The 12,052-nt window shown below is 46.4% G+C and overlaps 2 protein-coding genes across 5 annotated transcripts in view; both read left to right on the top strand.

Annotated features, from left to right (window-relative positions):
- Nucleotides 1–3,729, top strand: part of SYNPR (synaptoporin) — a 100,431-nt gene extending 96,702 nt beyond the window's left edge. For all 4 annotated transcript variants that reach the window (XM_080605725.1, XM_080605727.1, XM_080605726.1 and 1 more), the window contains 2 exons: nucleotides 995–1,186; nucleotides 1,964–3,729. In XM_080605725.1, the coding sequence (XP_080461851.1) occupies nucleotides 995–1,186; nucleotides 1,964–2,230 (459 nt within the window). In that variant the 3' untranslated portion in view covers nucleotides 2,231–3,729. The remainder of the gene's footprint in view (nucleotides 1–994; nucleotides 1,187–1,963) is intronic.
- A 4,944-nt stretch (nucleotides 3,730–8,673) lies between these two features.
- Nucleotides 8,674–11,647, top strand: SNTN (sentan, cilia apical structure protein). The gene is made up of 4 exons (XM_080605729.1): nucleotides 8,674–9,229; nucleotides 9,737–9,771; nucleotides 10,399–10,538; nucleotides 11,355–11,647. The coding sequence occupies exons 1-4, from the start codon at nucleotides 9,129–9,131 to the stop codon at nucleotides 11,511–11,513; spliced, it is 435 nt and encodes a 144-aa protein (XP_080461855.1). The 5' UTR covers nucleotides 8,674–9,128; the 3' UTR covers nucleotides 11,514–11,647.
- Nucleotides 11,648–12,052: the final 405 nt, after the last annotated feature.

Below are 12,052 nucleotides of genomic sequence, written 5' to 3'. Positions count from 1 at the left end.
TTGTAGGGGGAAAGGGAGAGCAGCCCCCACGGGAGCTGGGGTATCAAGCCGCAGCAATGCAGTCAGCGGTATGTTAGACTTTGGCACCTCCACCATCTGCTGTGGGCTGACAGATGGGATGAGAGATGACAGCAGAAAGGCTCTTCTGTTTTAGCAAGACACAAGAAAGCTTGAAAAATCACACCTCCTCCCCCTTCTCCCCCCCAAACCCACACAGCAACAGTGTCACTTGGCCACTTGTTCTGGCCAAGACAAGGAGAAGTTTATGCCTGTGCGTGCTCCTGAGGCCTTTCGAGGGAAAAGTGAGCAGAGTGGTTCAGAGCAGAGCTGCCGGGAGTCGCTGCAGCCTGGAGGCACCGCCGCACCTTCTCCCCTCTTCTCTCATCGATGGGAATTAGGAGCAAAAGCGCTGCCGGGACAGAGGAGCTGAGCAGTCTCTGTGCTTGGCAAGGCTTTCTGTTTATTTGTTTGCTCGTCATAATGAGCGGCTGCACAGTTCATGCAACAGGGACATTTGGCCTTACCTGTAGCTTGTGAGAAAGCTCCTCATCTGGTAGCTGAGGATTAGCCAGTTCCAGGTTCTGCCTCAGATGCCGCTGCCGATGGAAGCGCTTCCCATTGGAAACCCACACCAGGGACAGCCCTCAGGAGGGCCCAGCTCCTTCCTGGGCATCTGCATTTTTAAATTGCACCAGACTTCCCAAGCAGCCAGATTTCCAAGGCAGCTCAGCACCCTGCATATCGTCCACGTGCTTGTAAGGATCTGCCCTCTGGCTGGAGATGTTGATGGCAGCCACAGGGCACACCAAGCTCTTCTGAAAATTAGTGCTGTAGGTGATGATGGTAATCAGGACCTGTTGCAAAATAACAAGCTCTTATTTATTTATTTCTCTCTCCTCTGATTCAAGCTTTCATTTTTCTGGTGATTTTTTAAAATTGTTTTTCTTCTCAATGGACACACCAGTATAATGCTCCCAACTGATTTGTCTTTTAGGATTTCATTGTGACAGTGGTCTTCTCATTCTTGTGGCTAGTGGGCTCATCTGCTTGGGCTAAAGGACTGTCAGATGTAAAGATTGCGACCGACCCAGACGAGGTGCTATTACTGATGTCAGCCTGCAAACAGCAGTCCAACAAATGCTTGCCTGTTCGCAGTCCCGTTATGTCGAGCCTGAACACTTCGGTTGTAAGTGAATTTGATTATTTTCACCGTTACCTTACAAACGTATTTTCAGCTCTTTCACCCGTGTTTTGACCTAAATTAGCTGATGCAAACCCATTAGCTGAAATGCTGTCGCTGCAAGTAGAAGCTTGCTGTGGGGAAAGGTAGAGCCTGACTCAGAGCAGGTGCCATGGAACAGGAGTGAAGGGCAGGAGCTTGGGGGAAGCAATGTGCCTTTCCGAGCGTGTCTGTCAGACAGCTTGCTTGTAAGCCACCCATCTTCAACACTTTGGAAAAGGGGTCTGTGCTGTCCTTAAGGAAGGAAAGGTTTTGTGCCTGACAGATTCCTTTAAAAATCTTCAAAAAGAGCAATATAAATCAATCTCTGTGTTTAAATGGCATATTTAAATGTCATTTCAGTATTTAGAAAATGTTTAAAGAACAAAATTATTTAAAGTCAGCTGAGCAATTAATTTCTCTCTCTTAAAAATATTTTCTTCCCATTTTATCTTTCCAATGTTTCTTTAAGCTAAATTATGTTCTCAAACAACAAAAAATGGGCCGAAAATCCCAACCTTGTTCTAAAAAAGCAGGGGAAATGCACTTAACCTAGTGAGCTAGAGCTAACGGAGGTGAATTTAGGTGTTTGCTCCACAGCTGAGGATCCTTTCTGGCAGATTTGGGGAGAAGGACTGACTGGGAACGGCCCTGACTTCTCCAAGGACCACGCAGGGTCCCAACCATCAGGCTGGGTGGTGGCACCGTGGCTGCGGGGTGATGAGCTCCTTTTCTCCCATCCAGGTCTTTGGATTCTTGAACTTTATCCTGTGGGCAGGCAACATTTGGTTTGTGTTTAAGGAGACGGGCTGGCATTCCTCGGGCCAGCGGCACCCTCCGGACACCATGGAGAAGCAGTCCAGCAGCTACAACCAGGGTGGCTACAACCAAGACAGCTACGGGCCGGCCGGGGGCTACAACCAGCCGGGCTCCTATGGGCAGGTGGGTGACTATGGCCAGCCCCAGAGCTACGGCCAGAGCGGGCCAACCTCCTTCGCTAATCAAATCTAAGGTTTCACGCAGCACAAGCTCTTACATCCCTCACACACACAGCGTTTAACAGGTCTCGAGTTTCAGCGGCACCAGGTTTTTAAGGGTTTCACACAAATTAGTACTACGATGCAGTGTTCAATGTCGATCGAAGATCTTGCCCTACCTTCTGAGGTGGACGGGAGGTGGCCTGTGGCTGGGGCTGACATTTTTAGCCCCTGACTAATGTCAGGATGTGCGCATTGCGGGTGGTGACCTGGAGTCCGTGTTGTAGTATGTTCTGTAGAGATAACTTTATGGTAGTTTTGTATGTGTTGAGATGGTAGAAGCATTTTGTAGCCACAAGTCCGTAGTATTTAATATGTGTAATATAACTGAATTTCCTTCTGCGTTTTGGTGACAAACAGAAGTGTTTTACTGTTATTTCTACTGATTATTCTGTATATCCATGCATGTAACATTTTCAAAACTGCCTGTCTGTGACTCTTCAGAGCATTTGTTTTGATTATATCTTCTGTTTCATAAGATTTTGCTATTATTTCAATTAAGCGAGTCATCTGTAATTTAGTGCATGGATAAGCAGTTTCATACTACCAAATGTCTGGACTGTGAAAATGGAACTTCTCAACTTCTGCCACTACACTTTGTTAAATGTCCGTTTAAAAGAAGTATGCATCTTTTATATATTTTGCAGAGTTGAATATATGGCTTACCCAAGTTCTGAATGCTTTGTAACAAAAATGTTTTTCCTTGAAATGGCATTCAGTAGTACATATGGTACCTAACCAATGTTTATTCCATTTAACTGAGCTAAGTATTCCTTCTATAAATCACTATTTCTATGGATGTTTTGTGAATCTTTTAATGTGAGCTGTGGAGAATAAGGACCAAGTAACTGTGTTATATGTTTACAAAGGTATTTATTTAACTAAGATAACAGAGGTGCAGATATCAGTATACAAAACCACGTGAAGATTCCCTGTTGCTCAGTACAGCAAAACATGAAAAATGCGTGGTACTGTTGTGACCTTACAAAGCTTAAATATTCCTCTCTACCCTCTTCTTGTAAGACAGTCTTTCTATCCGTGCTGTTCAGAGATTGTTAGATATCCCTCTGTTCTGTTGCTGCTCTGAGCGCTAGCTTGGTGCTACTGGAGAATGTAACTGGATTGACCAAATAACCCAGGTTCAGAGGAACTCGCCCTAAAATAGCCAGAGCCAGGTTCATAGCCCGTTCCGATTTCTCCCTGGAAAATTAATCCCTTCCTCGCTACGGCATATGGGATGCATTGACAGAAATTAAAGCCTGAAGCACAGTATACTAATCCAAACTGATCATCTGCATTTCTAAATAAAAGTGTATCAGTATATAATCTTATTGTATGAGCTGTAATGTTGAAAGCATATTAGCTTAAAACAGCTTAGTTTCTTCTATGATTGTTGTAACCAGTTTATGGCTACTCGGTGGATGAATCTATATTGTGATATCTATTTGACCCTAATAAAGTTATTGCATACAATGCATGTTTTCAGAGTATGATAATATTAAAATGTCACTGCAAAATAACTAAAAAGATGGATAGAATATTATCTCTGTGCTTGACCTTATTGGTCATATTCTCACTGTTTTCCAACACCTTTATGAGGTTTGTTTTAATGTTCAGTGGAGTACAACACTTCTACAGATACTTGTCATTAAAGGTCACTATCATAAGTTTAAACAAAAATTAAACTGTGCAATTTAATATCTGCCCACCTCTATGCCTCTCTTTCCATCTGTCAGTAGGACTAGCCCTGTGCTGTGCTAACTACACCAGTTCTGTGGATTGCTGGAAAAGCCATTTCTCAACCTGAAGAACAGACAAACTTGAATAACTAAATGTCCTTGTATTCCAAATGGGATCAAAATTCAATTTTCTGGGTCTGAAAAATTTTATTTTGGCTTTCTGTTCTTTTGTTCCTTCATTTTTCAGTTTGGAAAAAAGTTAAATATAGGCAAGCAAAAAGAAATTGCAATCTGTACTAGTGGGGAGGGATGGGAATGGGCTCTTCACATCTCATCCTACTTTCCCTCATAATTTTTTATTATTTTTTAAATCCACTTTGTATTAGTTGATTGGGACTATCGTAAATTGTGTACTCAAGGCCTCTCTCTTAGAGGTAGAGGAGTACGCTTTTTGTGTGATCCAAATTTTTCTTCATCAACTTTTCCACCTAGGTGATTAGGGTCCCATTTCCAAACTTTTCTATGCTGAGTGTCAGAAACTTGAGTTTTGCTGAGGTTTGTTCCTGGTGGAAGTGAGACGTAGACTTATTTTGGGTATTAATTGTGTAACCCCTAATCTAAGATTTTGCAAAGATTGTCTCGTGAAGGGCAGAGCTAGTGCTATAGTTGACAAAAGCAGTAAAAAAGGCACATGTTTTCATGAAGGACTTGTCCTTTGCTTTACTGGTTGGCCACAGGTACACTACTGCCTTGCTGCCACGCAGAACAGATGAGCTGGTGGTTGTCCGACACATCCTTCAGGGACTAGTCTTCACTGTGAATTAGAAGGGATGGAAAATCTCTTCATCTACAGCTCCTCAGATTAATATACTCTGGCGGTAGCACAAGTGAAAACAAAAATGATACATGTACTTGTCTGTGTTACATAAGAAAATGTTTCTGAATGCTTCCTCTGTGTTCATCTGGATTCAAGTCTTATCACATCCTTTGGCAATCGCTGAGGAATTGGAAGTTTATTTGAACAGGGAATAGTGACTGTACAGCAGAATGTCAAGCAGCAAGACAGCAAAGACTTTATTTGATGTATCCTGGTTTTAAGACAAATAGCTAAGTAAACTCTAGCATCCTCTGTGAAACTGCTGCTGGCAGACCGATTGCTTTTCTTCTCCATCATTAGTGAGTATCTCTGCCAGTTAGTTAAATAACTAGGTCAGCATGGGAGAAAAAAATGTTAGCTGAGCTTCTGTGCTGTCCCTCCTGTTTTCCCATGTGTTTCTCTTTATAGCCCATTTCTCAGTTACCCTGGATGGGAGCATATTTGCATTACCAAGTGTAGCGCTGAGGAGGAGAGGCAGGTACCTCTGTGAGCACGACAGGGAGGTGGGAGCGCAGGACTTTCTCTCCGTGCGCCTCCCAGCCAAGCAAGAGGTATGCTCACGTGTTCTTTGGGGATTTCCCCATTGCCCTCGACTGGAGAGGGAAGGATGTTGCAGAGCTGCAGCCTCATCCCCTCCATGGGATGAGGAGAGGGGCTGGAGAGGGCAGGGAGCATGGCTTTGGGTACCAGCTGCCTCTGCTGCCTGCTTTGCTCCCTTTTTGCAGGTCAAAATCTGCATGTATGTGGATGGATGAGCTACTTACTTTATGCTCTCCTTGACTCAACTATTCTTTTCCAGGATTACTTTCTATTCCCTCTTGCTACTAAACCCAAGAGCTTCTCCTCCTGGAATTTTCTAAGAGCAGCAACAATCTGTGTTTCAATATTAATATCTGGCACAGGTTGTCCCATCGTCCATCAACGCATATGTCCTTAGTGTGAAGATTTGGATTTTGTTAGCATTTTGCTTTAAAATTTTAGTAGTCGAGCAGGGGGGCATCCCTTTTGTTGCATTTAGCAACCAGTTTCTTTTCTTACATTTTTATCGTTGTGTCTTTCTTTAATAAGATTTTCCATTTTTAATGAGTATAGCTGCCTTTTTAAAGTCTAATCTTCCTTTAGCCAAATGTGTCTCAGAGGGAAGATTATTTGGTAATAATATTTTCAGACTTCACACTGAAAACGAATGCCATACCAAAACTGTTGGGACCGTGCCTTATATCTTTTCTATGATAGATCTTCAAAGGCAGCGAGGGAGCGGGGTGCCTGCGTGCCAGGGACCCCTGCGGCCGCTGAGCTCCCCGGCAGCCCCACGGGAAGCACGAGCAGATTTTGGCCTGTGCTATGTGCCACGTCTGAAAAGTGCCTGGGCGTGCGATGACAAACGATGTTTCCCTGCAGACAGCCTGTTTCTAATAGCTTTTCTTAAATGGCATTTTACCTGCTCTGCCTCAGCAGTGGGATTCATTAACATTTTATTTGTTCGTGACCCCAGGCTGAGCGCCACACGCAGCCATCTCCTGCACGGGGCGGGGAGGTGGGCTGAGGTGTCCGTGCCTCCCGGGTGGGGACCTCTCCCTGGTCACTCCTAGGTTCAGGTTTTGCGCAGGCTTGCGTTTTGTTTTCTTCTGGATGCTTAGCAGCGTGTGAGCTCAATAAAGGCAATCAGGAAGCCTCAGCAGGAGGCTGGTGTCAGCTTTACCCTCCTGCTGTTGAGCTGCCTTTTTTGTTTCCCTCTAGAGACGAAGTGTCCCTGTCTCTAGGTGCAGGCTCCACGGAAATGACCCCAAAGCAGGCTGCAGTGCTGGGGGACAGCAGGCTGCTGTGGTCCCACAGCCACCACGGTGCTGGGGTTGAGCCCACGGAGCTCAGCCTGCACAGTGAGACCCAGGGGCATCGCGTGGGGGCTTCCCAGTCCTCACCCTTTGGGGGAAAAAATTCACGTCAGGCAAGATCAAAACGACCACGTTCTGGTCACAAAGAAATCAGGCTGTTAGCTCCCTGGGTGCAAGTTAGCAACGCTTCTTCTGCAGCTCCTGGGAGTTTGCTGCAGAAACGAAGGCTGGCTGGAAAATGGCACGAGAGCATCTGCAGCTTTGGGCACTCCCTTGTGCCACCGCCCCTGCCCCAGCACGGGCAAGCTCACACCTGCCTCTGGCTGCTGTTGTAGGGGCATCGCTAAGGGAGCCGGGACTCCGTGCACACAAGTGTGTTGCAACATAAGTCGTCCTGAATGGCAGGAAGTTCTTAGAAGGGATGGGAAAACTCTGGGAAAGCACCAAAAAGGAAGAGGAGGCAGAGGCTTTTTGCAGCGCTTGCAAAATCCGAACTGAACTGCATGTAAAGATTGTGTAGTCGTAAGCATCAGGTTGCATGTTTTATGCAGACAGTATTGTTAACGTGTGAAATGTGCTAAAAATTGCCTGATAGAAGCACCTGGATATCTCAAACATAAATAGAGTGGATCAAAATAGATACAGAACAGATGGCCCCGCTCCCTCGCACCTTGCTGACCAGAATACTGCACCAACACATACAGCCAAAATCTTGCTGTCTTCAAAGCTGATCAACGCTTGCAAAAGCAAGGGTTATCCTTGTGCTACCCTGTGTCTGTAATGCACTAACACTCCCGTGTACACTAATTAATACATCCTAGAGAGAGAAAGTTTCCCAGGCTTGCCTGGGCTTGCTAATGCCCCAGCAAAGGAAATCACCTGCTCTGGAGAACAGGCTCCCAAAAGTCAGCTAAATTTAAAAAAAAATAAAATAAAATTGAGCTGAAATCTGATCTGCGATGGAAAGAGCCCAAAACCCAGGGAGCTGGCTCTGCTCGGCAGCTCCCAGCACTGCCTGTAGCTGATAAACACGCGACGGGGGCTGTTCCTCGCTCTCCTTTTTACCTCGGATGCTGAGACCAAACACCCCCGTTCTGTGGATTAACCAGGATGTAAGGCTTTTCATGCCTTCTTGTATGGTTCAACAGATGTAAAAGGGAATTATCACTTCAACGTGATATCAAGACTTTTTTTTTTTAAGAGCTTATGGCAGATTACTAAGCCTGAATTCTTGTTTAATTTTAGTGTGTTAATTGATGGGATAATGAGCATTGATTATATGTGTTTTGGCTGCGTCATTGCAATTATAGGCTCTGTTTTATTCATGAGCCAGTCCTAAAGAACGCACTAGAGATCTAAGACAGCTTAAACCTCTCAGAAAAAGGCTCTGAATTGTTTGAGTAATGACACTCTTAGATGGAAAATTAAAGGTTCTCTTTTCCCATGCTTTTTAAGATAATTAAAATCCAGGAACAGTAAGGTGGTGAACATCCTTATTCATTAGCCTTCAGTAATTTAGCTTCTACTAAACGAGGAAAACATTTTAATTCTCTAGGCCATCTGTTGCAGTCTCCTTTGCGTGTCCTGTTACATAAAGTCTCATTCTGGGAAGTTTTGACACCGCGTTGTATCTTTTCCCCAGGAAGGATGTGCTGGACGAGGTAGCTGAAGTCAGTACCTTTTAACAGACCCCCCAGGATGAAAATAGCTGCTCGGCCCTTTAGGTCACCGTCACCCTGTCCGGACACCTCTAGGCAAAGGATGCTCGGCAAGAACGTGCCCAGAGATGGGTGGTGTGACAAGCTGTGGGTTTCCTGAGAGCCATATCCATGCCAATAAATAACAAAGTTCATCAGAGCCCTTCCAGTTCCTCCACTGCGCGACTGCTCTGCCAGATGGCTCGGTGCTGCTTTTGGAGGCAGGCGGTGTCTGCTCGGGGAAAAACCGAAGCCAAGGCGTGGTGCTGGGTGCTGCTGTGCTAGTAGCTGGGGCAGGAGCAGAGCGCTTTGTGCTGCGCTGGGGGAGCGAATGTCGTAGCAGGAGTGTGCTCTCCTAGGACGATGCTGGGTCAGGATTTGGGAGACACCCGGTTTCTGACTGTCTACAGGAGCAGCTCTCTCCGTAGCACAGGGCAAGTTACATTAGCCCAACACCAGGAAGGCTTCTGATTGAAATGATAATGGGTACTGCTTTGGTGGCTGAGTTAGTCCTGGTGCAGTTTTACATCCCCACAGATTCAGGCTCCATCTGAGTCTGGTTTGTTTCTGTTAAATTCTCCCAGAAAATACAGAGCCACTCCGCTTGCCAACGTCACAGAGGCCGTTGAGACCCACGTATTTGCTGGTCCCGTGACCAGCAGGTAGCACTTACATTATTGATGGGGCACGGCTGCAGGCAGGCTGCTTGCACGGGGCAGAGCCTGAATCCACCTGTTTGCTGTTACTCCAGTTGCTTAGAGATCACAAACAGCCTGCCCTCACGATGTGTGGCTGCAAGGCCAGCGTCCCCAGCACAAAGCACTACTCCGTCAGTCCTGCTGCCCCCCAGAAGAGCCCTCCAGCCGCAGCGGGGATGCCCAAGCGGTAAGTGACTGCTCTGCTCTTTGCATCTCTGGTGATTTGTTCGTGAAAGGCTTTATCTGGATCTATTTACCTGCAAAAATGTTAAATTTATTATCGGTGTCTGCTCCCAAGCGGGAGGACCCCTGGGCAGGGAATGGCAAAGCCCTCTGTGCTTCCCTGGGGACGGGCTCAAAACCAAGGAACTTCTTCAGAACATGAAAGAGCTCCGGGAAGAGACCTACCGCAGGCTGCAGTGCCTCTCTCCAGTGATCAAGTTATTTAATTATCATCTTTAATAAAAACTCCAGGCTACTTGCTTAGGTTAAGAACTGGGAGCTGTGTGATGCTGTGTGCCGCTTGTGAGGGATGTTGATCTTCCTGCTGCGAAGGAAAGACAGTCTCCTTTGGGAAGCCCCGGGTTTCTGGGGGATTACATAAAATGAAAGGGAGAAAGCTTATTATGGAGAAACCATATGCATGCTCCATCCACCAGGTGATAACTGTGTGTCCTTTCTCTCTCCCTACCAGCATACCTATAGCCAAGCAGCTGGCATCAATAAAAGGTAAGGGGACCCTTCACTGCCCCTGGATGCCCCAGCGTTCATCCATGTCTCCTCTTCTGCTTGCCTTTCCCTTAAAATCACAGCCCAAACCACCTCTGGTACCTGCTGGGAACGTATGGTCTTTAGGAAGTGGTTTAGGAGTGAGGGGATAAACCCAGCCAAATGTTTTAGCCAGAATCCTGAATACATGGCAACACTAGCATGCAGCTCTGTCGCTGATACTCAGACACGGGCACATCTGTTGGGCCTCATTTCCCCTGCTAGAGGGCCCAGGGGGTCCCCACGCACCCAAGAGGTGTCTGGAGTGGCCTGTCCCCCTGGCACAGCAGGTCCCCAGGAGGGGGCAGCCGGGCAGGTCTCACCCACAACCCTACGTCCCTGCTGGTGCCCACCCCGGCCACGTGAAACCTGCCTTCGGGTGTGTTTCCACGGGACAGGAGGTGTGTTGCTGGCCCACTCCAAATAAAATCTAGGCCAGGTCCTCTGTGGGTGCAAACAGTTTCAGGCTTATTAACTTTAATGGAACTACGCTGATTTCCACCCACTCAGGATGTTTCTGACACATTCCTTTCAATTATACCTCAAACGCTGCTGCTCCTGATAGGCTGGCAACATTTTTCCCCCTAGCTCTAGAAAAAGGCTCAGACCTTGAAAAAGCTGTTGCTACTGCTGCGCTGGTGTATAACAACGCTGCTGACCCCGAGGGCAAACTCAGCAAAGCTGAAACCAAAAACCTGCTGCAGACCCAGTTTTTGAGTTTCATACAGGTGAGAGTTTGGACGAGTGGGCATCTCGGGCTGTGTGCGCATCCATCCACGGGGTGATCCTAGGTGAGGAGCTGGTGGCTTGGGAAAAACGCCTTTGGATTAGTTGCTTTGTGCTGAGCCTGAGTCTGGTGTGGGGCTAAAGGAGGAGAATCAGCAATAAATCACTCTTGACATGCCTGCTTATATTGTTGCTGATAAAGTAGGGCAATTGCAAACAAACAAATGAACAAAAACAAACAAAAAAAACTCATATAATGACAGGTATTTGTGTGTTTATGGGGTAAGAAACCCATTGCATTTAATTAGGGATTTGGGAGTTTGCCAGAGCGCTGACCCCGTGCTACGGAGCCATGTGCACCTCGCCATCCATCACCCACCCCCCAGTAAAACCAGCAGCCAGCTGTGGTGGAAAACCAGCTACATAAGTACTGGTGGCTGCAAACTTCTTGCATTTTTTTTCTCTCTCTTTCTAAACCAAAAAGAACAGGAGTTTGATCAAGTGGTAGAAATGCTGCAATTACCAGCTGCACTCATCACTGCCAGATTTTCAGTCGTGGTTAGGTATCTTCTCAAAGATGTATTCTGCATCCAGGAAACTTTGGGGACTGGTTGTTTTCCTGTCCGATTACAATAATATTTCTGTTTGAGTTTTTTGGGATAACTTTAGAAAAACTAATATGCATGTGAACATAAAATCCTGAATAGAAATATAGGAAACGAAAAATGATGCTTTTTTTTTTTTTCTTTACAGATGATACAATAAAAAAGGAACTTAATGCTTAATTATTTTTTTTCTCCATTTAAAATTCTCCATAGGGCCAGGAAAACAAACCAAAATACCAGGAAGTAATTTCTGCCCTGGATGAGGAGACAGAGAACAAAATTGACTTTGAAGATTTCATGATCTTGCTGGTCAGTCTCACTCTAATGTCTGACCTGCTGCAGGAGATCAAAAACATGAAAGCCACCAAATGACCGGTGCTTTAAAGGAAGAAATAGCTTTGCACTTTACAAGGAAAGTGGGAGTGAAACACGCACAGAGATAACACCGAGTGCCTGAATCCCCTCTGCTGTTCCCTTTCAAATGGAATAAAGTCTTGTCCAAACCCGCCTGACCTCGCTTCTGTGCAGGGAAAGTGTCTGTGGGCAGTGTCCTGGCAGGAACGGCTGTGAAATAGGGCCGAGGGCTTCGTGTCTGTGCCAGGGGCTGAGCCCGGGGTCGACTCTTGCCCTGCAGCCCCCAGGGAGGTCCGTGGAGCAGCACCCGTGGTGGGGTTTGCCACTGCCACCCGTGGGGCAATCTGCTGCAGCCTTCAGTGAGAATTGAGTTAATCCACGTGCTTTTCGCCTTAAGGCTGAGCCTTCTGGACGGAGCTTTATTTATTTATTTTTATTTCCTCCTCCAGCTGGCCCGTTCAATGAGCGATCACTGCGGAAGGAATTTCCAAGTCCAGCCTTTGCAATGCGTCTTTTGGCAGAGGTGTGCTCGTGTGACCAGAGGGGTGACTTAGTTC

This window comes from Anser brachyrhynchus (assembly GCF_964034855.1).
Source record: "Anser brachyrhynchus genome assembly, chromosome: 10".
Taxonomy (NCBI): Eukaryota; Metazoa; Chordata; class Aves; order Anseriformes; family Anatidae; genus Anser; species Anser brachyrhynchus.
Note: the sequence above shows the minus strand (reverse complement) of the source record. Positions and strands in the feature narration are given on the sequence as shown.